Raw genomic sequence first — 25,989 nt, forward strand, 5'->3', positions numbered from 1 at the left:
GAGACAAGCAGACACACATACATAAGAGGACCAGCAGCAGGCCCGGCGCTCCCATTAGGCAAGGTTAGGCACTTGCCTAGGGCGACGGGCTCTGGAGGGCGCCACAGATTAAAAATTTCTTTAAAACTGTGCGGCAACTGCTGACCATACCTTTCACGGCCGCCGTACAGCTTCACATACATCCACAGGGAGGGGGGGAGGGACTATTGCTCACCACCACCGCCGCCTCTCTGCTCTGACTCCTCCCCTCCACTCACTGACTGACTGTCGGGCGTGACATCATCACCACGGCCCGACAGTGTCAGTGAGTGGAGAGGAGCAGACGGAGCAGAGAGGAGGCAAGTTAGAAGCAGGTAAGAAAAGACGCACATTTTCAAAATCGGCGCCCCCACCCTGCACACGTACACACTATTTTGTAAGTGTGCAGGGTGGGGGCGCCGATTTTGAAAATGTGCCGGTGGCTGGGGGCGCCGATTTTGTAAATGTGCCTAGGGCGCCATGGACCCTAGCACCGGCCCTGACCAGCAGACACACATACACAACGAGACAAGCAGACACACATACATAAGAGGACCAGCAGACACACATACATAAGAGGACCAGCAGACACACATACATAAGAGGACCAGCAGACACACATACACAAGCAGACAAGCAGACACACATACATAAGAGGACCAGCAGACACACATACACAAGCAGACAAGCAGACACACATACATAAGAGGACCAGCAGACACACATACATAAGAGGACCAGCAGACACACATACACAAGCAGACAAGCAGACACACATACATAAGAGGACCAGCAGACACACATACATAAGAGGACCAGCAGACACACATACACAACGAGACAAGCAGACACACATACACAACGAAACAAGCAGACACATATACACAATGGGACAAGCGGACACACATACATAAGAGGACCAGCAGACACACATACACAACGAGACAAGCAGACACACATACATAAGAGGACCAGCAGACACACATACACAACGAGACAAGCAGACACACATACATAAGAGGACCAGCAGACACACATACACAAGGGGACAAGCAGACACACATACATAAGAGGACCAGCAGACACACATACATAAGAGGACCAGCAGACACACATACACAAGGGGACAAGCAGACACACATACATAAGAGGACCAGCAGACACACATACACAAGGGGACAAGCAGACACACATACATAAGAGGACCAGCAGACACACATACATAAGAGGACCAGCAGACACACATACACAAGGGGACAAGCAGACACACATACATACACACAGGAAAAGATAAGTAAATAGATACACAAAGTTTTGATGCAGCTTTTGCGTAGAGATGAGTGCGATTCCACGCAAATTGAGTTTTGTGGCAGAACAGGATATTTCCTATGGGTTCAAAGTTCCAGCCACACAATCATTGTTTCACGTTCTCCACTCCACACTCTATTCATAGATTCACAATCATGAGCAATTTACAGCCTACGAACAGAGCAGATACGATCACATCACCTGGTTGTACTCTAATGTTACATTACAAAAATCTGTATCAATATCTTTCCAACTAAATCATGTGAACAACTTATTACTAGAGGTGACATTGGTTATTCTAACGAGCTAGAAGAAAGTAGAAAACACTCAAAACAATTAAGAACTCACAACCACAGTAACTGCAACTATGTTACTAACAAGGAGATCTGGAACGCGGATAATTAGACTCCTGCTGCCATGACTGACTGGCCAAACACGCCTTCCCCCGCTGCTGAAGTGGCTTCTTTTATAACATTTATTTTGTTCGCATAAAACATCAAGTGCGGCTAATTAAAACGGGGCTTTGATGTGATCGTTCATGCGTTGTAGGTGCCACAACTATTGAGAAGTACGACTTGAGGACGAACAGCTGGATCCAGATCAGCACCATGAACAGCAGACGGCTGCAGTTCGGAGTCGCAGTCATTGACAATAAGCTGTATGTGGTTGGAGGACGAGATGGGCTGAAAACATCAAATACTGTGGAGTGTTTCAACCCAGTCACTAAAGTGTGGTCTATAATGCCTCCGATGTCCACTCACAGGCATGGATTGGGTAAGAATGTTACACTTTCCATAAGTCCCGTAGGAAATAATGTGTCTGAGTAATATATTGTGTAGAAATATAGAATAAGGCATTTGGGAATGTGTCCTCTCCAACTAATAATCAGATAAACCATCGTAAAAAATGACATTTTTAAAATGTTGCAAGTGTGAATGTAATGGAACATTAGAATGATACAATATTTGCATTGTATCATTTTGCTCTGATACTTCTGTACTGTAGTAATGAGATGTCTAATACACAAACACCATCTATCATCATCATCATCACCGTTTATATATATATAGCGCCAATAATTCCGCAGCGCTGTACAGAGAACTCACTCACATCAGTCCCTGCCCCATTGGAGCTTACAGTCTAAATTCCCTAATATAGACACACACACTAGGGTCAATTTTTGATAGCAGCCAATTAACTTACCAGTATGTTTTTGGAGTGTGGGAGGAAACTGGAGCACCCGGAGGAAACCCACGCAAACACGGGGAGAACATACAAAGTCCACACAGATGAGGTCAAGGACGGAAATTGAACTCATGACCCCAGCGCTGTGAGGCAGAAGTGCTAACCACTGAGCCACCGTGCTGCACCTATCCATTTCTCCCACCATTAAAAATGCAAAATAGGGACTAAATAATCCCATCCCCAGATCTACTAATGACGTCCATACTTAACTTAGCGATAATTAGCGATAATTAATTCTGGCTTGGTTATTGTCAGCGGAATCCGCTTTGATGGATAGGGTGATGCAATAACAAGCGTAATTTAGGACTTTTCACTCATTGATAAACAATTACTAAAGAACACGTCAAAGTAATAGATAAAATAATATATTTTGGTACTGAAAATTATTTCCATCAAATGTAACTATTTCATTGTACACAATATACTATTCTATCAGTAGTGATCTGGTCACTGCTCAATGGGATTTTATCATTGAAAAACAGAAGCATTGTTGTGTAGTTCAGTTGTAATGAATATTTTAATTACTGGGACGTGGGGGTGTGGAAGCAAAAATGTTTATATTCACTGCAAAATGATTGTATAAAATATTTATTACACCACCTCTTTTTCTGTTATCCCAAACGCACAAAAGTCTGTTTGCTTTAGAGAAGCACAAAGCGACAAATGTCTGTAACAGGATGTGTATGTGTAGAGAGATTGTGTTTGTGTACTTGCATGTATGTGTGTGTGTGTGTGTGTACAGGATGTACAGATATTTTGTGTGTGTGTGTGTGTGTACACCTTGTACAGAGATTGTGTGTGTGTGTGTGTGTGTGTGTGTGTGTGTGTGTGTGTGTAAAATGTGACGTAGGAATTGGGGGCAAGGGGACAGGGTTGGTCAAAGTGGCAGCAGACGAAAAGATGAGGGAGGATGGAACTGCTCGCTAGAGCTTAAAATATAGAAGAGAGGGTAAGGATGATACAGGGGGAGAAACTGGGAGGAAGGAGGGTGAGCCAGTGTATTTGGGGGGGGGGGAGATAGGAGGAGGGCTGGTAAACTCTGAGGAACAGGTGAATTTTGAGAGAACAGCAGTGTAGATTGGGTAGGGTCGGATTGGGGATGGAGCGAGTTTCAACGGTGTGGAGTAGCACGGAAGGTGGAAGTAGGACGTGGTAATCAGTGTGGAGTTGAGCTGGCATTGGTTGGCAGAGTGTGGAGTGAGATGGGGTTAGAACTGTAGAGGGGGGGGCAGAGAGGCTGATGGATTTGTAGGTGAGGGTGCGGAGTTTAAATTGTCAGTGTAGGGTTTGGACGAGGTGAGGCAGAACCAGACCAACAAGAGAGGAGTCATGTTGTGGAGAGGGGAGAGTTGGGTAAGAGGAGCACCAGAGAGAAGAAGACGGCAGTAGTAGTCGGATAGATAATGAGACTAGATTAGGGTTTTGGTTGTATCCAGGATGAGGAATATTACAAAGGTGGAAGTGACAGGATTGGGTGAGGGACTGGATGTGGGGGTGACGTAGGAGTGCAACTAAAATATACTAGCAGTTTAAAAAGAGCTCCTCTGAATACACAGCGCCTTTCACCATCCTCTATATATAAATTTTAGTTGTACGTCATTCATTTGGGGCTTGTTACCGCTTTCAGCAATTTTGCATTTAAAAAGAGAATTGGAAAGAAACTTAGCAGTTTGTATCCATTTGTCATTCACATTGGATATAAAAATACCAAGTCAGCGGATTTTAAACTATTTTGCTTAAGGGCCAATTTACTGCTACAGGAAATCTGAAGTTCATCCAACCTCTCGCATTCAGGGCACAAACCTTATCTGTCAACACCGTAGCACCGGCTTCCTCTGCCAGTGACTAATTAGGAAAGTATATAAATAATACATAAACTGAAGATCTTCAGAGAACCTAAATACATTTCATTGTGATACAGGAATCAGGGCACGCGCAAAACGCTCAACTCTTAAATTAATAATGCTGGTTCCAAAGGAAGATGATTAAATATGCATTGTTCTGTAAGTCTACAGAGAAGAAATAGCTTTAATTTACTGTTCTTTAATTAGTCTTGATTAGATCAGCTCTAGCTTTGATTTATGGATATAGAACAAATGTCTGAACACTCGGTTTTCCATAATGAGTAAATTAAATTTGTTTGTCAATGTGTTTGAAGGAGTGGCTGTCCTAGAGGGTCCGATGTATGCCGTCGGAGGCCATGACGGATGGAGCTATCTGGACACGGTGGAGCGATGGGACCCCCAAGCCCGACAATGGAATTATGTAGCCAGTATGTCGACTCCCAGAAGCACAGTTGGAGTTGCAGCTCTGAATAACAAGTGAGTGTGTACTTTATATAGAGGGTTCTGTATGTTTGTTTCAATGTTTCAAAAGAAAACAGACAGAATATATTAACTATAGGTGATAAAAGGAAAAAAAATAGATGTTCCCCGATTCAAAAATATACAAAATATTCATAAGGAAAGGACACCCCAGTGAAAATTAAGATACTGTAGACATTCACCACCAATAGCGTCACCTATTCAGTAGCGCTGTACAGAGAATAGTTGTCATTCACATCAGTCCCTGCTCCATTGGAGCTTACAGTCTAAATTCCCTACCACACACTCACACACACTAGGACTAAATTTGTCAGCAGCCAATTAACCTACCGGTTTGTTTTTGGAGTGTTGGAGCACCTGGAGAACACGGGGAGAACATACAAACTCCACACAGATAGTGCCCTGGTCAGGAATCAAACTCATGGTCCCATCGCTGTCAGGCAGAAGTGCTAACGACTGAGCCACTTTGTTGCCCATTAATACACTCAATCAGAGCATTAGGCGCCCCCTAAAACTGTGTGCCCTTGGTTTGCCACATGCTAGTTCCAGCCAGTGAACAATCACACAGATCTAGAATTCAACTAGGGGCAGCCGTAATTTGGAGAGAGGAGAGGAAAAATCATTGCAACAATTAGTTACTGTTTGTAACAAAGTCGTGTAGACACATTGTTATATGTTGTACACACACTATGTATTGTTTTCTGTGGGAGTGACCAGTTCCCTTTAGGGCTGACAGAGTAATCCTGCAAGCAAGGGTGCAAAGAGCAGTCAGGTGATCAGAGAGCAGATCTGGCATTATCGCAATGAAGCCACATGATGTATACAGAGAGGGAAGGTGCAGGAATGAGATGAGGGCAGGCGGCCAGGAATCAGTCAGTAGCCAGGGATGAAGAGTCTGGAACAATGAGTCATGTGACCCAGGAACCACAGAACTACAGAGATAATGGAAATCCCTCTGGCTCAGGATTACCCCTGTTACGGAGCCACCTAGAGGTGGACGGAGGATGTTACACTTCAGTAATCCTTTATGCTTTCTAGCCAGATTATTAAACCTTACTCAAATGTTCATCTTTCTCTATGTGAAACAAACCAAACTGGCACTGGTAATATTCTCAGGTCCCAACAATGCCCCACCCACTGTACCAACCCAAACTTGCCACACTTCTGTATTGGGGTTGCCGGACTAACCAGGCGACGCCACTGGGAACCGCGTCCAGGCAAGCTGGGATAAATCCATTGAATACAGTACTGGTTCTCCTCTGAAGCAATAAATCACTTATAACTTGTCATAGTGATCTACTGGCAGATCACATGATAGGTAGCCTTAGATCACTATTACATGTAGTATTAGATCACTATTATTGGTAGCATTATATCACTTATACAGGTAGTGTTAGATCACTGTTACAGGTAGCATTAGATCACTATTTTAAGTAGCATTCAATCACATGGGCAGCACAGTGGCCTAGTGGTTAGCACTTCTGCCTCACAGCACTGGGGTCATGAGTTCGATTCCCGACCATGGCCTTATCTGTGAGGAGTTTGTATGTTCTCCCCGTGTTTGCGTGGGTTTCCTCCGGGTGCTCCGGTTTCCTTCCACACTCCAAAAACATACTAGTAGGTTAATTGGCTGCTATCAAAATTGACCCTAATCTGTCTGTCTCCCTCTCTGTTTGTGTGTGTGTGTGTGTGTCTATATTAGAGAATTTAGACTGTAAGCTCCAATGGGGCAGAGACTGATGTGAGTGAGTTCTCTGTACAGCGCTGCGGAATTAGTGGCGCTATATAAATAAATGATGATGATGATGATCACTATTATATGTAGCATTAGATCACTATTATATGTAGCATTAGATCTCTATTTCAGGTTTCTTTAGATAACAGTTACAAGCACTAATTGAGACTCTGCAGCTAGTTTTATTGCAAATAAGCAAATTAAACTACAACAAATGTAAGTCCTAGGCCTGTCTGGCTGTAAGAAGACATTCTGACTTTCCCTCTATATTTTTTGGGGGGACCTAATGTTTGGCACCCATAACATAACCATTACAAGAAGAAAGTTTTCCCAACTTACAGATCAGAGATGACTAACTCAGGTTTACCTTCCCTGATTATCCCCAACTGGCCCCACTATTTTTTATCTGCACCACACTAATATTACTGTTACTAGACCAGGTAGCCAGAGAACTAGAAGTGGTGTAACGGAATGGAGGCCCGTCCGCTCTCCTCCACTCACGTCAGTGGCTCTGCAGACCAGTTCTTACTGGAGCTGAATAAAGAGGCAAGACATCCTTCCGACATTGTACTAAATTTCTCTGGAGTTTTAAAACACTTTTTACAGAAACCTGGGTCGTGTGTAGATGTCTTTCATCAGTTTCCCAGTGCTTGCCTTCATCTTGCAGCTTTAACTAAACCCACTGATCTACTTTGCTGATGTCATTCTATGTTCTTCAGTCACGTATTTCTAGCAACATGCAGAGCTGTGTATTTTTGTTGTTCTGTGATCACAGAGACGGGGAGACTATGCCCCTGTGTGACCCCCCCCCCCCCTCCATCTCCAGACCGCAGCCATCACTGACAGGGCTAGGATCAGTTTTTGTCCCACTGTAATGGTCATGTGATCTGTAGAAAATGGTGGCTGACATGTGATTAGATGATTTCAGTCAAGGAAGGGTCTAAGTGTGTTACACTGTGATTGGTGTGAATATGCTAAGGTAATTTTTCTCCACTGCATCTTACAATGTGATTGAAGAGGACTAGGGATTTATTATGAAAGATTGAGAGCAGGAAGAGCAGGGAGCATTGGATCCCTACTGTGATCCAATACAAGCAACTTCTCATGACGAGGAGACAAAGGTGGGAAATCAAAAGTACATCAGAGCTCATCTGGCAGTACCAACAGTCTTCACTGGCCGGCCTCCACCACTCAGCAGCCACAGATCACAATTAGAATCCTTAACAGAACCCAGCCTCAGACTAGAGAGGACATAACATCCCTCTCACCACTAACCTCCAGTACTGATGACACATGTGGGGAATCACAGATCAAACAGCCACTATAAGAACCAGCTCCAAGCTCTCCTCAGTGCCTGAGTATCAATTGTACCCAACAGCCATACTCCCGCTCCAGTACTGTTCTAGGAATTATAGCAGCTATTCGTGTTTTTGAAGCGTCCTCATTCAAGCTAAGTAATCTGATGCTTTCGCGGAGGGAACCGACTACACTGGGTGCTCACTGAGCAAAGTCCATATCCTCTTGCGGGGATCCCTGGTGAAGTCCGGCGGGGTCTTAGACTCCGTGCCAGTGCATTTGAATGTGCTAATCCCACCTGCTATTGTCATCTGTGTGTGTGTGTGTGTGTTTGTGTGTGTGTGTGTGTGTGTACTCCACTACACATCTCTGCTCTACAGGGTCACTGCCATATACTCTGTTGTATCCATTTGTTTACTGCCTTACCAGTGCCAACTCCTCCGTGTAACTTATTGCATGCTTCAAACTGTTCAAACACATCCATATACCTCCTTACACAGTTCCCACTATTAAACCAATGCCAATACATCCATGTACCCCAGTACACACTACGCACTGTCCAACCAGTGCCATCACATCCATGTACTCCAGTACACGCTGCTCGGTGCCCGGGCAGTGCCTACAAACTCTGTGTACTCTGTTGCACATTACCAAACCCCCACCTCCGTGTACTCAGCTGTACTCAGTACCAAACACCTCAACGTGTTCCAGTGAGACAACATCTCTTTGTATCGCATCCATACATCTTCCGGTGTGTTCCTCCATATATATAATATCCCACAACATCTACAGCAATTGTCATCTGTATTATGTAAATATGCACAAATTATCTCTGTCTTGGCTTATACACTATCCCTCCCTAACCTATATTACAATATATACATACCTGTGTGTGTGTGTGTATTTATATATATATATAATGTACTTATCACGGTGCCCAATCACTTAACCTTTGGATTTGGCCCAGTTTGACCACACATGTGATTGACCAGATTGGACAGACCTGGTTATTCAGGAATGACCGGAGCCTGATGCACATTACCTAGTAGGTAACTGAATATACAGCCATCCACATAGGAGATTTTCCGACCTGAAAAAAGCAGGTTAAATATGTGTCAGTGTTTGAGGTTATTTAATAATCCGTGAAGAGTTTCAGCACTAAGCAGTTTTCCAAATATGCAATTACAGCACTTTTTTTTTTACCTTGTTTTTTTATTTCAGAGCCGCAGCTAAAAAGTCTTTCATGTGTCCTTTGTGTACACTTATAATATCCCCAAATCTGAGCCCTTCGCCTTCACCGTGTCTGTATCACAGACGTATGTCACTTATCCCAGGGACACAATCTACCCTCTGAAAGGTCATCAGAATCATTTCACCACTCGATATTAAAGACACCGGGACATTTAGGGAATGTTCACCCTGAGGGATTTGTGTTCAGGAGTTGGAGAGTCAGCAAATCCCATCAATGTTCTTAGATTCAAGCTATATTTAATATTTGTGAATACACAGCAGGGCTGTTCATCCGGCTACTCTCCAGATTTCTTACTTTATGCATTTATTAGGATTTTTTATTTCTAGTATAGGATATAAACATGTCTGGGCATAAGACCTATTTTCTCCAATGAACGAACGAATAGCCATTTTTGTGCTTGTGGTCAGAAGTGACGGCAGAATCTTTGATCGCTGCCGGTTCTATTTACTCATGTCCAGTGTCTCAGGTTCATTGTCCTCCATAGTCCTCTCCCCCCATTTCGGTCACCACCGCATGTCAAACGCGATTGAGGCGTCACTGGCATTTTCCTAACACTAGCGGGTAAGCTGCCTAAAGTTACTTTTAGGGCGTTTATAAAAACTAATGAAGTACACCACGGGAAACCAATTAGACCTTTGCTTTAGTTTAAGCAAATTGATTTCTGATTGGTTTCCCCGTGGCATGTTTTCGTGGTCACCAGTTTATTTAATGTCCTAATATTTGCTCTCTCGCACAATCACTTTCTTGGGAACTTCCAATGATCCTTTCAGTTACAGTCGGCTGTGGGAAAGTTTGGGAAAGGTGGTCAGTAATTTGGTCTGAGAAATCACGTTGTCTGTTATGTAATTGGGTTGAAGCATCAGGAAGTTCTGCTATCTCCTGCCACATGGTACAGGGGATGGGTTACATCTAGATAACAATCTTTGGACCTTTTATGACTTTGATATCACTTGACAACTCCAGGTCAAGGTTCCCCTGACTCGACCAATATGCAATATGTGGGATTTAACCTCGTATCAAACTTCTATAGTTTTGCAGATTATAAGCTTGTGAGTAGTGCCCTCTGATTGCTTTTGTTAACACTTAGGGGTAAATTTATCAAGCTGTGGTCTATATAGAGATGTTGTCTATATAGACCAATCAGATTCTAGCTGTCATTTTGTAGAATGTACTAAATAAATGATAACTAGAATCTGATTGGTCGATATAGGCAACATCTCCACTTCTTCAAACCCACGGCTTGAGAAATTTACCCCTCAGTCTTTGTTTGCTACAGTGTATGTTCACAGTTGTAAATTGCTACAGACTCTGTTGGCACTATATAAATAAATGCTAATAATAACATTTAATATTAAATAATGGTGGAAGAACTAGGTGGGGACTGACTTATTGTAAGCCAGGCGCATGACGCGGACGCATTCTGAGATGCAGACGGCTCTGCATTTGGGGTGGAAATACGCTTGTTTTCCATATTTTTTTTAAAGTGACTTACTCCCATTTTGCGTCAAACTTTGCATCAGCCCCATTGTTCACATTAACGGTTATCTGAGATTAGACTTTATTTGTTGTCTTTAAATAATAAGTTTCTATAATAGTAAAAAGGAAATAAAACAGATTTTCTGTAGCTGTCGGAGTTTTCCGTTTTGTGAATAAAGTGACCGAGCATTACTGAAACAGCGGAATGTTTTACTAGTCTCTGATACATTGTTTGATGTCATGTAAATGTGTTTTTTTCCCCCAGATTGTACGCAGTAGGGGGGAGAGACGGCAGCTCTTGTTTAAAATCCATAGAATGTTTTGATCCCCACACGAACAAATGGAGCATTTGTGCCCCCATGTCTAAAAGAAGAGGAGGCGTTGGAGTTGCGACGTACAATGGATTTCTGTACGCAGTTGGGGGACACGACGCGCCAGCATCAAACCATTGTTCTAGGCTGTCGGACTGCGTGGAGAGGTGAGCTGACGCTTTATTGCTGCAGGAGAGATGAACAGACATTTACTTCCTGCTGGGAAGAATGAATGAGAATCATGGAATATGTCATATCACAAAGTATTGTTAAATTCGGTATAATTGTATTCTGTGCGGCTGGTCCTGAAGGCTAAAATGTAATAATAATAAATAATTTACCTTCAAAACAAACAACTTTCCAATCCACTCACTGGATATTAGATATTTGCAGAGACGTGGGATGTTTGTAGTTTTTAGGGAAGTGCATTTGGGGATTTCCTGGAAAATCCACACAGAAACCATAGAACAGAGAAAGAGATGCGTAAATTAATTTGCAGATAGCAACATGTCCTCAGACACTGTATCCAAATGTTGGTAACCTTGTATTTGAAAAGTAGCAGACTGCTGATTGATGAATGTGTCATCTGAGTGTTAACTGAGTGCAAATTAGTTTATTATTTTGCATGCAATGAAAATACTAGCTGTTTTTTCATGTAGCACAAATACTTGATAGCTTTATATTTACAATGAAATTTAAAGTTGATCTAGGACATACAATGGAGCTGTCGTTTCTACTTGTACATAAAAATGCAGAAGTCTCAGTTATACACATTTGCAAATGTATGGAAAGCCACCCGTCACTCCACGTGGCTTCTGTTAATAGGGTGGTCCTAACTCTAAACAGTGAGAGTCCCTATATTGTGTTATACATATATGTGTTTTTAAATTGAGAGCTAACTTGCTAAGAGATACCCACGAAGCCTCCAAATGACAATACATCCCCATCAGCTACTGACACCAACATGCCTCTCAAACAAACCCTTTCAAGCACCTGCTATGAACCTATAAATTGATTGAGCAACTTCCACTTCTGCACTATTGATCTAGAACATACCCTACTCCAACTATAAATCTGTACCCATATTTTAAATTTACCTCCCCCTCCAACGCAGCATGGTTTCTGCTTTACTTTCCTTAATGAATCAGACCTGAGAGATGCAAGTTAAGCAGTTTGAGTCTATGATAGACATCTAAAACTTCTTAGGCAGGTACTTGTAAGTTACCTTTCAGTATAAACTTTAAAGGCTTGGGGTGGGGGTGTATCAAAGTGTGATTTCTTTCAATCCTAAAGGTAAAATCCATCTCTTTGTGTGGTTTTCAAGCCATGCAATTTGTCAAACACATTCAGATGTATTTTTTCAAACAGGTAGATTGCTGATCACAATTCCAGTTGTGTGAACTGGGGTCCTTAGAAAGCAGAAGTTTGCAAAATAACAAAGAAAACCGCACACAAAGAAGCTAGTTTTTAAATGTGCTTCTGATTGGCGAGGCAAGATGCTGCGTTTCAGGGATCACGCCTAAACAAAGTGCCTGATTTACATTTGATCGTTAACATGCGCTTAGACACAAATAGTAAGACATGCACAATATACAGAGCACAGATGTGACAGTTATCATCATCAAGTAATCTAGCACCAGGTACGTGGTTTGCGGTAAACAGCAGATGGTTTCTGTCTTTTAAAACCACCAGACATCGGATGGGATTTCACACAAGTCTCAGATTACTAAGTAATGAAGTTTGAGTTTGAAAACCGCATCCGATTGATGGCGGTTTTAAAATCACGTAATAACCCACTCTTTGATACAAATATAATTCTTAAGAAACATTGAGCATGCAGGACTAAAGGTGTCTAAAAGCCCTTCACTATACATAATGTAATAAGGATCGGTTTAAACTGAGCTGGGATTACAGGAGATTATACTCTTGTTTCTGTGCTATAAAAGCTGCAGAGTTCTACAAAGAAGAAATGCAAGCACATTAGGAAAAGATTTGAGCTGTTTGATAAAAAAAAAGGAATTGTGGGTGAAGTTGCTCAAAGTAATATTATTAGCTTAAACATAACTTTTTCTCAGAAATTCTGCTAACAAAGAACGTTATTTAAATTGAAGGTATGATCCTAAAACGGATAATTGGACGACCGTAGCCCCTCTGAGTGTCCCTCGGGATGCAGTTGGCATTTGTGCGCTCGGCGACAGATTGTACGCTGTGGGCGGATACGATGGACAATCCTATCTCAACACCGTTGAGTCTTATGACACACAAACCAATGAGTGGACACAGGTATGTTTGACACAATTACTTATCTCGTTCTGTTTCCTTAAAATGTTTCTAATGTCAAATTGCAAGCCCTTATAGATGCTGGTCTACTTTGCTAAAATGACTCTTTATGATCAACGACTTTGAACACTACAAGAAATGCAAAGTATTTTCCAGAACGTAATTACTTGTTTGCAAAAGTACACAAATTACATTTTGCATTAATTTCAGTTACTTAAATTTCATTCATTTTTAATTAATACTCCAGCTTATCCAACTAACATTTTTTTTTTACAGATTAATTCCCCACCTAGCTTTTATGGTTTTTGGTAGTATAGATGAGCGAAATTCTCTAAACTATTCAGTGAATATTGTTCCGCATTCAGAATTTGTAAGTGAAATTTCCCGCGTTTCATCAGCAGAATTTGGCCTCAAAAGTTTTCTGGTCATATCCCAATCACGCTCAAGCGTAGAAACACATAACTTATGTTCATCATCATCATCATCATCATCATTTATTTATATAGCGCCACTAATTCCGCAGCGCTGTTCAGAGAACTCATTCACATCAATCCCTGCCCCCATTGGAGCTTACAGTCTAAATTCCCTATTATAGACACACACTCACACAGTTCCTTCTCTATTCCTAAACTATGCAAAATGTTATTCTGCAATACGGTGATGCAATTGTGGAACGCAAAGATTATAGAGCCGGAACAATAGCCCTGAAATGATTTATGTGCCAGTTTAACGCAGCTTTGCTCATCTGTACTTTTTAGGAACTGATACCTGTCTCTCACAATTACTCTTGCAGTCATGGCCACAATTAGATCACCTCTTTCCACCATCGCATCATCTCCCCAGTGTGACTCTATTTATGCTGACAGTTTGAATTCCCCGTCAAATGAATTACGCATCGCTGGGAGGGGGGGAGAGGGGTCTCAGTCTAATTCAGGCTGCCAGCTTAAATCCCCAGACAATTATTATTAATAATAGTCAACACCATAATTATTAAGTTCTGCACAGTAAATTAAGCAAAGTTATAAATGTGCGGTCCAAATTAATCAGGACATTTGTTGGTTATAATTTTATTTGCTTGCCTTGTGAATCTCATATTTTATGTTGCATGTCATTATTGAACTTTTAAAGTCACTTGACTGTGTCTCGCAGTTTCAAAAGTTTGCCTCTAGTTCCCTCTAATGGCTAAGTAAGGGATTGTTTCGACCAACAACGTAAAATGAGTTCTGTCAACAAAGAGAATGTTCAAATTAAGGCTAAAATAGCTAAAATATTATTTTAGATTTGACAGTTTTTCTATAATATATGTTTCTGATAGCTGTAATCTTTTTACAGGATGTATCACTAAATATCGGACGAGCGGGAGCATGTATCGTTGTAATAAAGTTGCCATAAGAGATCTTTGTTACGTACCTGGATAAAACAGCACAAAAAGGAGAGAGACCATTTGTGGGACTCAACCCACATTATTGACAGTATTAGCAGGATGTCTCCTGCTTGTCTTCACGAACTTCAGTTCCATCACCACCGCGTGGTGTAACCCTAAAGACGTCTAGAAATTTTTCTGGAAATGTGTGAATTACTGAAACTGCCATTTTATATGGGGTAACCTCTGAGATACACTGAACAAATGTATAAAAAACACTAAGAAGACGAGTGATCGCAGATATCGCTACATTTCACATTTACGGAATACCAAAAGTTTGTCTTTAAAATATATTTTATGTACCATCATAAGAGATATGCCTATGATTAAAGGCACCTTATATTTTAATATATCTCATTATGTAAAGTGCTAACTAAAAGGGGGGTATTTTTTATTAAGAACATAAACTATATCAAAATAAAGCAGCAATAGGATCTGAATGTTGATATTCTTCATTCTCTGTGTGAGCACTGCTGACTTTTAGCACAAAGCAGAAATGTTTTTTTTCTGAAGGGGGGATTAATAATGTACATTTTTTTTTTATAAATTGGTTTTTAATTATGCTACAGAAAATGTATCATATTATTAAAAAACAGAAAAAAATGCAAAGAAAAAAAAAGGAATATTTCAATAGTCGGAAAACTTTTAATTAATTCAGCTGAGTTTAAAAGAAAACATATTCTTTATATTTGTGCTTCCAAAACTGGTCTGTTTTAATGATGCTAAAGTCCAATTAAATAAATATTATGGGACTTGTGCAAAGATAAATGTCTGATAGAATTGGTATTGTTAAAAGAACACAAGGTAATGTTCCAGCACTTGGATCAGTTGTCGTTTCACAATTGACATAAAATAAAACATACAAAAAAATTAACAAGATAAACACAAAATCACACCTCATTACAAAGCCCTTGACATGTAATATTAACTATAAAAGGGACATATTAATTACTTTTTTAGTCAAGGATTTTAGAATTCAACGTTACTAGTTATTTGGAAGTTCCAGTTTAATCAAAATTTTATCGAATTAAAGGTTTGCATTAAAAAATTAGTATTTTGCCTAGTCAGCACAACTAGTGAATGTACGCTTTCCAACCAGCTAATGTGAAAAAAACATTTTTATTAGTATTGAAACATTGTTTTGTGACCCACCTTTATAAAACAATGGGCAATTTTCAGGTTTACGTTAGCAATATGAATTTATGGTGGTCAAAAATAACCACTTATCGTTGGTAGTAATGCCAAATAAAAAATATTTATAAATCCTGCTTCCTACTGCGAAAAATGGAATAATACGTTTGGGTTTAAATATTTTGTAGAAAAATAAATTGAGCTTTTCTACTTGTTTTGTTGAAATCAAATGCCAATTTTAATTATATTTATTATTGCATTAAGAGTCCCCTCCACCTTGGTGTATGCATTACCTATGTGCTTGGGCCTAAAAATTAGGCAAATAATTGCCAAATATATTATCTCTTATGAGAAAAAAATATTAACCAATAAAACATTTTTACCTTTTTTTTTCCTTTTTTTAAACAATAATTTTCGAGCAATAGATGAAATATCCATTCAAAATAGGATTTTCAAAAAATAACCAGTTAAACGTAAAATCATTTAAAAAATATCCACAAGATTTTAAAAAAAATGTGTGAATTTAAATATACAATAACATTGTAAAACATTTGCCCGTATTTGATAAATTATTAGTGTTTTCTTCTATTGCGTCTTCTTCTCTAGCCTGATCACAGATTTATAAATCAGCCTCCCACAAGTCGATATCACAGGACAAAAGTTAAATTTCTAGTAAATTGTTTAAAAAAGAAAAAGTCACAACTTGGAGGCAAAAAGTGTAATGTAAAATATCCGTCTACAATTTTAGCAATTCCACACGCCGAATCATTCCCTTTTGTTAGTTTTGTTAGTGATTCTCAAACAGACAAAACAAATACAATTTCAAAATAGCTGCTGATGATGATGATGATGATGATGAACATAGAAAAACACAAGTCCCCCTTCTTAAAAAAACACTCACACTTAAATTTTAAATATAGGCAGCTAGTATTTTATAGTGTAATATTCCATTTAATACACATTGTTTATGATTTCTGTGATTTGTATGATTTCAGTACATCAGACCAAGCTTGTCTTTTGTGTTACCAATATGTACAGTATATGTTGATATGTGATAATTTATGACTTAAGTCTGACCACGTCATGATGGTGTACATACTCTCACTGCGATTAAACTTGTGTACTGTGAACCATCCAACAATATTACCGATGCATGTTTACATTCTACCAGCAACTTGAACATATGAAAAAAATAAAAAAAAATCATTTACAGTCAATAAAAATTAAATTCCACTTGTACTTGCATGAAAGTTTACATTAGAATGGCTTATTATACAAACCTGTTTAAAACTGTCCTTCCTGTATTTTATAAAATAATGTCTGTTATTTTTCATTGTCTTTTGAGCTGTTCTGAGCAACTGACCAGACATTTTATCAATAATTATGGCACTGTTTATGTCAACGAAGCTCACTCATGTTTGCATTCCTCAACATGTCAATGTCATTTGGGCATGGTTTTAAGAAATAAATACATTTTAGGAAAAAAAATGAAAAAATAAAATAAAACTGTTGGATTTAATGTTTTGAGTCATTGGATAAAAAAAGGTATATTATTGTATCTTGGATTTTTGAACAAAAACTCCCAAAACAAAATATACTTGATAACTTGATGTACACTAATTTTTTACACATTAAACATATTTTTACATAATGTGTAAGTGGGCAGGGTATGTCTATTCAGTACAAACTGAGAGACAATAATAATGGTGGATCCATACTTTTGGAAAATCCTCCTTTCGTGGGGATGTACCTGGTTAAATACCAATCCTCTGCTAATTTTCCCATTGATTGGACCCTTGATCTTTGTTGAATGTAAGTATAAGACCAACAATCCTCGCGACCAGTGGTGTTATTTTAAGCCAAAATGTGTCGGGGCTAATATAATGGTGATGAAAGTGACTAGTATGGCATGGAATCCGCAGTGGCTATGCAGAAATGGTAATATTATTTTTTTAAAAAAAATAAAGTATTTTTTACTGAGATTTGTTTAGTTATAACATACAAATAACATATCTAACATCCAATTTAAATACACATCTATCCCTACCTATGTCGCTTTAAACATTATACAGTGATATCTTGTGAACTTATAGGCCAATGATACCATCCTAGTATTTTTATTGCACTCCAGGCAAAATGTATTGAACCTGCATAGGGCTGAGGGCTATCCATCCACCTGGTGATTCCCCAAATCCATCATATCATCCTGATGATGGCTGATTTATACCAGTAGTGCCATATCTTATGTATGGCGTTTCTACTGTCATACATGAACCGGTCATGCCTACATACAGTACAGTAACTAGATTGATCCAGTGAGGTACACTAGGTGGTTCAGTCTCCATCCATCCCCTAGCTATAATAACCTTAGCTAGAGAGGTTAAGGTAAATATATATATATATATAAGAATGGGTTACTTAATTTTTCTTTTAGTGTAGTGCCAAGCAGACAGATCTTAGGGCATAACAAAGAGGTCATAGGTAGTGTGGAGGAGATGCAGTCCCATATTTGGCTCCAGAAGGACGGGACATGACCATAAAAGATGCCAAAAAGTTCCCTCAGTGATACCGCACATGGGGCACTCCAAAGAGGTTTGCAGTCCCATCACGGGCATCTTGGCTGGTGTTAAGTATACTCTGTGTACAATGTAAATATGGATCTGCTGAAATCTAAGACAAGATGTGGCATGTCTAGTGCTTCCCACCACCATATTCCACCCAGAAAGAACCCCTAAATCAGTTACCCATTTTATTCTGAGCAGATCCAATCCTCTCGGGGACACCTGAGCACAGAGCACAGAAATAATCTTATATGACCCAACAAATTGTAATATATCTTTAATCAGAGAATCTGACATATGAAGGAAACTCAGTGTATGTCTCAGCTGCAGATACCGGAAGAACTGATTGTTGAGTAATGAGATGGTCGCTCTCAATTGTTCATATGTAGTTAATTGATTATCTATATATATATATATTTGACCAATGGTGTGAATTCACGTATCCTTCCACGGCACTGAACCCTCCAACCCAACCAATTTCCTGAAACCAGTATTGAACTATAAGGGAGTGTCCGGGTCTAACCCTTCACTTCCCATAAGAACATGTGATATTACTCAGATAATTGATGCCTGTCATATTATAGGGGCCACCTTGCTAGGTCTGTGATTAGATAACAAAACCTGCAAAGCTCCAAGGGAGGAGTCCATCTGCTCATCCAAGAAGTGTCAGAGAGTGGTGTTCCTTGTACCAGGAGACCAAATGTGTAAGCTGAGATTGGGCAGGTCATTGACTCAATTGAGTGACTATCTCTGGCATGTGCTTGAGCTTAGGACCCAGGTTTATTAGTCTTATTAGGCTACTATATTCGGCGCCAGCAGCAAGAATGAGTGTTTATGGATTCACGACAGTCCCGTTCATTCTGGATCGGGGAACTTGATAGGGCTGCCCTCTATCCACTGCTCTGTTTGCTTTTGCAATTGAGCCCCTGGCCTGTTTAATCCGCTCCCATGAGCACATTAGAGGCATAAAGATGGGAGGATTCAATAACAGCACAGCACTTTACGCGGATGACATGAGGAACCTGATAGGACTTTATCTCACCTTTTAGAGGTGGTTGAGAACTTTGGTTTATATTCAGGACTCAAAATCAACTGGGACAAATCTGTTGTTTTTCCGATTTGATGGCAACCTCCGCCCGGTTCTGTGTACTGTCAGTCACTTTTGTGACCAACAAGTTTATATATTTAGGTATCTGGATTAAAGCCCATGAATCAGAATATGTTGCTTTTAATATTGACCCAATAGCAGAATATTTAAAGACCAAGGGCTAGATTTACTAAACTGTGGGTTTGAAAAAGTGGAGATGTTGCCTATAGCAACCAATCAGATTCTAGCTTTCATTTATTTAGTACATTCTGTAAAATTAGAGATAGAATCTGATTGGTTGCTAAAGGCAACATCTCCACTTTTTCAAACCCGCAGTTTAGTAAATATACCCCCAAAAGTCATACATGGCGTAAGCTGCCTATCACGGTCAATGGTAGGATCAACCTAATAAAAATGGTGAACCAACCAAAGTACTTATACCACATCCAGCACTCCCTGGTGTATCTACCATTGAAGGTTTCCCAAAACATTAATAAACATCTCATTTCCCTGATCTGGAATGGTAATAGAGCCAGGGTGTGCTTTAACACATTATGTAGAATCAAAAATTCAGAAGGACTGGCCCTGCCCAATCTCAGAAATAGTAATTTAATTCAGAGTGAGTCAATGTATGGTGAAAAATAGTCAAGCAAGTATGAGGGTCATAGCAAGGGCGAAAAATTGTATGACATAACAAAGTTTGGGTAAGGGCTGGGCAATGCCACTCTTGCCTTTGGAGCTGTTTGAATGTAGAACTTGGGTCTCTTTTGAAATGGGTCCAACTTTGGCTTCACTGTGCATGTGCCAGACTCCTGTATGCTCAGAAGATACTCCCACTTTGCTCTTTTGAAAGTAGGACAGAGGTCTTTGGTGGAAGCGGAGGCCGTGTAGGGTGGGTGACTCACCATTGCCAAGCCTCTGGTCTTTTTTGTAGCTGCACCGCCAATGGTTGTAGAGGGGTGTGAGGGACCTGCGGGAAACAACATATGAGGGGTGCATGTGGGATAGATACTTTACACCTGCTGCAGGTTCAGGAAGACCAGACTTTGTGTTGTTCACCACATAAGTCTAATGAATGTTGCCGACATCACAACAATAACTGGAAGAGGAGGAAATGAGTTGTAAGCCAAAGATGGCTGATTGACTGCAGTCAAAAGAGGCACCAGGGCTAACTATTGCCAAATTACCCCACTGCTCACAGCTCCGTGGCTTCATCGAAGGAGTTTGCGGGGGAAAATAAGGCAATGTAACAATTTATAGGAGAATAACTGATGATTGCAATATTCACTTTAATTAAAGACCATTAAACCCTAAAACTGAAGATTTCAGATTTGAGCCATGGAGGTAAAAACATTGTTCAGCGTTATCTTGACATGTCTTTGCAGATCTGTTATAAAGTAAAGGATTGCCCCCCCCCCCCACCTTAGCACGAAATATGAAGCTTCTACCACATCTTTAGGACCATGTCCCAATGGAGTTTAATACAGTTTAAAAAGCTGAAGTTATTTGATTTGTGGAATATCAATGGAGAAATCTCTGGGTGTCCTAGACCTGGATGTCCAGAGTGGTATGGTATAAGACTTCAGGGTTCCACGGTGGTTGGCGAAAACAGGAACAGGATGGTGAAGACTGACAATGTTACAAATAATTTTATTGAGATAATTAACACATGGTTAATTAATTTAAAGATGAACACATTACTTTTTTTTAATAATCACTCTTTGTTACTGAACCTACTGAGGAAGCCACTAACGATGGTGAAATGCATTAGTCACCCAATTTACACCACTACACATCTACACACCTTGTTAAATCTTCTATTTTATTGTCATTAACATTAAATAAACATTGAAACAAAAAAATTGACGGCAGATAAGAATCACTTGGCCCATCTAGTCTGCACATTGTTTAATTAACCTATTGTGACCTCAAACCCTATTTTATCTTTTATTCTTTATAAGGATATTCTTACGTCTATCCCAAGCATGTTTAAATTGCTGTACTGTATTACCCTCTACCACCTCTGATGGAGGCTATTCCACTTATCCACTACCCTCTCTGTGAAGTAGTTTTATCTCCCATTTCCTCTGAACCTCCTTCCCCCCAGTGTCAGTACATGTCCTCGTGTTCTAATACTTCTCTTCCCCCAGTGTCAGTGCATGTCCTCGTGTTCTAATACTTCTCTTCCCCCCAGTGTCAGTACATGTCCTCGTGTTCTAATACTTCTCTTCCTTTGTAGAATGTTTCCCATCTGCACCTTGTTATAACCCTTGATATATATGATAGTTTCTATCATGTCCCCCTGTTCCCTTCTCTGCTACAAATTATACATATTAAGATCTTTTAGTCTTTTCAGATAAGTTTTGTGCTGTAGGCCATGCACCATGTTAGTTGCCCTTCTTTGTACAGTCTGTAATGTATTTAAATCCTTCTGGAGATACGGCCTCCAGAACTGAACACAGTATCTAGGTGAGGCCGTACCAATGACCTTTACAGTGGTATTATTACTTCTTTCTTTCTGCTACTGATTCCTCTCCCTATACAACCAAACATCTGACTTACCTTCCTCATTGCTGTGTTACATTGCTTACCTGCCTTTATGTCACCTGAAATAGTGACTCCTAGATCCCTTTCCTCCTCAGTAGTTTCCATTATAGTGTCATTAAGTCTATATTTAGCTTTTAGGTTTTTGAGAAAGCTTTACTAAAATACTAAAATCTAGATAAGCTACATCTATGTTGCCCTTGATCTATTACTTTAGTCACCCAGTCAAAAAAGTCAATAAAATTTAATTGACATGATCTCCCCCCAGTAAATCCATTCTGTTTGGGATCCTGTACGTTACTGGATTTGAGATATTCTACAACTCTTTCTTTTAAGAGTGTTTCCATCAGTTTCCCTACTACTGAAGTAAGACTCACTGGTCTGTAGTTACCTCTTCCTTGCTTACACTTTCGTGCAGAGGGACTACATTTGCTCTTTTCCAGTCCTCTGAAATTACTCCTGTATCTAGTGACTGATTGAATAATTCTATTATGGTGTTACCAACACCCCTTTAAGCTCCTTTAGTATCCTTGGATGTATCCCATCTGGTCCCATTGATTTACCCACTTTCAGTTTTGAGAGCTCTGTTAAGACCTACTCCTCTGTAAATGTACTTTTATGTACCGCATTTTTATGAGTATACTTGCAATTTAACTGTGGCCCCTTCCCCGTTCTTTCTGTAGTAAACACTGAGCAAAAATAATTATTAACATGATCTGCTATTATCTTGTCTCCCTCAACAAGTCCCTCCCTCTCTGTCTTTAGTCTTATTATTCCTCCTTTTGTTTTTCTTCTTTCACTTATGTACCTAAGAAAAGTTTTTCCTCCATTACCTACTAACTGGGCCATTTTCTCTTCAGCTTGACCTACAACTATTCACATAATACTAATTCACCTTCTTTGCAAACATACTCATGGCACAAATATTTTACATATTTCGGGGCTGATGCAAAGTGCGGGCTATGCCAGCTGCATACCACTACTTGCGTGAAATCATGGTGGGCAAAAAGTGGGCTCTTGCAGTTGTACATAGGGTCACCAAGAGGATTTTCGGCCTCAGTACAGCAACTTATGGTATTCTGATTTTTGACTTGTATTTCTACTCCTATCTTTATCCAATTATATATTTTTTTTATGTTTTCAAAAAAAATATACAACATTTTTTATCTATATTAATACATAAATTTTATTTAATGTTAATATTTAACTATCTATCTTGTACATTATGTAACAATCTGTTTACTCACTTGTAAGTAAAAAGGATGTCCAGTCAACAATTTTCCTGTTACAATTTTTCACCATATACTGGATACATTTACACCTGTGTATTCATTTATTTTGTTCTGGCTTCAAGATACATATATCTAAATCTGAAGCCATTAAAATTAACCTACCCCTGCACTTAGTTGAGCTACTAAATTGCCACTTTGCCCTTGCATGAAGCTCCATACATCATATTAGCCATACATTGTTAAGGGCCTTAATAAGGATCTGGTAGAGTGGGACAAAGAAGGATCTGGTAGAGTGGGAGAACAAAGGATCTGGTAGAGTGGGATAAAGAAGGATCTGGTAGAGTGGGACAAAGAAGCATCTGGTAGATTGGGACAAAGAAGGATCTGGTAGATTGGGACAAAGAAGGATCTCGTAGATTGGGACAAAGAAGCATCTGGTAGATTAGGACAAAGAAGGATCTGGTAGATTGGGACAAAGAAGGATCTGGTAGATTGGGACAAAGAAGGATCTGGTAGAGTGGGACAAAGAAGCATCCGGTAGATTGGGACAAAGAAGGATTCGGTAGATTGGGACAAAGAAGCATCTGGTAGATTGGGACAAAGAAGGATCTAGTAGAGTGGGACAAAGAAGCATCTGGTAGAGTGGGACAAAGAAGAATCTGGTAGAGTGGGACAAAGAAGGGTCTGGTAGAGCGAGAGAAAGTCGGATCTCATAAAGTGAGACAAAGAAGGATCTAGTAAAGTAAGACAAAGAAGTATCCTGTAGAGTGGGACAATGAAGGATCTGGGCTTACATAGACATTATCTTTTCATCTTCACCCTGTAATTAGATGCTTTCATGGAAATTCATAACATAGTAACCAATTTTGGCTGCTGTCCCTGATCCCCCTCACTTCTTACTCCGTTTTATAGCAAGCAGGTAGTCAAACGTAAACGGGTCTGTCTACAAGTGGGTAATCAATAGTTAGATGGGTCCATACACAAGCAAGTATTCAGTAGTCCAACAGGACTCGTTTCGGGTAACAGGAGCTGAGCAAACAAAGTACTCAAGCAAAGGCTTCACTCAGGGAGTATATATTTAAACGTCCAAACAAGTTAAAGGGCAAGGTCCATAACAAGGTTAGGTACAAAAGTGACCTGGTGGCTGGAGGTGAAATTTTCTGATCCTATTGGGCAACACAGTGGCTCAGTAGTTAGCACTTCTGTCTTACAGTGTCTCTCATTCACATTCATTACTTGCTCCAATTCCCAGTTACAGGACTTTTTTCGGGATGCACACACTCTCCTTCCATTTATTCTCCTTTCAATCCTAAACTATTGCCTCTAAACCCAAAAGTGCAGTGCGGCTGGATCTTACAACCCAACGAAGCTTTACCCATTGCATTCTGGCAGCACCAATATGCATTATATGACCCTCACCCTCATGCATTAAATGCCTGTTTTCCTATAGACTGTAAACTTGCAGTATTATTTTATTACCTGTAAAGTGCTGTGGAATAAGTTCATGTTATATAAATAAATGTTAACAAATAATAATAATTGTCCTTACAATTGCTATGTGTTTGGCTGTGACTGTTTCTTGATAAGTTTTTTTATGGAATACTTCCAAGATAAGTGTTGGCATCTTGCACATTGACCGGTTTATTGAGCACCTATGGGCAGACAGACTAATAAACAAATACAATAGCTGCCCTACCATAGGAGCAGTGCCTGAAAATCAAAACCACAAACTGGCTTTTTTTTAGCAAGTCTTGCTCTAACCAGCTACTTTATGTCTAGAATTAGAATTTTCTAAAATTTATTTTCTAAATAATTTATGTGTTAAGCATGCCGTATTAATGTTGTTTATACAGCGCTGTATCTGCATAGCAGCATCCAGCTGCTTAAGAAAGACCCAGGGCAGAATTATTTATTTATGAGCCGCTATCCTGAGAGATCAAACAATACAATAATTGGCCCTTCTCTTTGTAATTTATTGATACTATGTTTTATCTTGGACATTAACCAGGGCAGCAATCTACTCGTTGTAATGTTCTTTTATAGGGGAGATCCAATGTATTTATTTCTTTACTGTCGGAAGGTAAAATTACTTTTACAAGGAATATCTACAGGCTACAGAATCCCATCAATCATCATATACAATTCTGGTTCTACAGCATTTATTTCCAATACCTTGTTTTCATTAATAGACAATAAATCTGCAAAGACAAAGAATAAAAATCACATTTGTAATAGTTAATATAATTTCCTAACAGTTTCATCCAAACATACTGCATTAGCTCTAAAAAACGCTGAGGGGTAAAACGGAAAGATCAGTGCCAACAAATGTACAGTTTGCATCATGAAAGCAGTTGTTTTTTTCCAATATGTATAGTCAGGGCGGGCAGAAGCACTGTGGGCATCATAGGTGGCACCCCTCACTCCACAATGTGGCACCTTCCCCCTCGGAGACAGAGATCCCCCACTGCTTTTTGCCATAGCAGACGGGAAGGAGTGGGGGGCCTTTTAGTTCGGGAACATGGTGCTGGGGACTGACATCGTAGCCCAGGGACAGTCTCCAAGCTCATCTCTGTCTGTGAGGATTCACAATGCTAGCTCCAGATGACAGCTATCAGAAAACAGTATTATTATTATTATCCTTTATTTGTTAGGTGCCACAAGAGTTCCGCAGCGCTGTACAATGCACAAACAGTAGACAGTACAGGGTAAAACATTGCTGAACAGTAAACAAAAAATACTGACACTTCAGGAGCTCCAAGCGGCTAA

At 39.8% G+C, this 25,989-nt stretch overlaps 1 protein-coding gene across 1 annotated transcript in view; it reads left to right on the forward strand.

Moving 5' to 3' along the window:
• The window catches only part of KLHL4 (kelch like family member 4), a 93,881-nt gene extending 76,563 nt beyond the window's left edge, over nucleotides 1-17,318 (forward strand). The window contains exons 7-11 of the mRNA XM_075186233.1: nucleotides 1,876-2,100; nucleotides 4,730-4,892; nucleotides 10,920-11,132; nucleotides 13,077-13,248; nucleotides 14,578-17,318. Coding sequence (XP_075042334.1) covers nucleotides 1,876-2,100; nucleotides 4,730-4,892; nucleotides 10,920-11,132; nucleotides 13,077-13,248; nucleotides 14,578-14,637 — 833 coding nt within the window. The 3' untranslated portion in view covers nucleotides 14,638-17,318. The remainder of the gene's footprint in view (nucleotides 1-1,875; nucleotides 2,101-4,729; nucleotides 4,893-10,919; nucleotides 11,133-13,076; nucleotides 13,249-14,577) is intronic.
• Nucleotides 17,319-25,989: the final 8,671 nt, after the last annotated feature.

The sequence above is a fragment of the Mixophyes fleayi genome, chromosome 9 (assembly GCF_038048845.1).
Source record: "Mixophyes fleayi isolate aMixFle1 chromosome 9, aMixFle1.hap1, whole genome shotgun sequence".
In the NCBI taxonomy this organism is placed as follows: Eukaryota; Metazoa; Chordata; class Amphibia; order Anura; family Limnodynastidae; genus Mixophyes; species Mixophyes fleayi.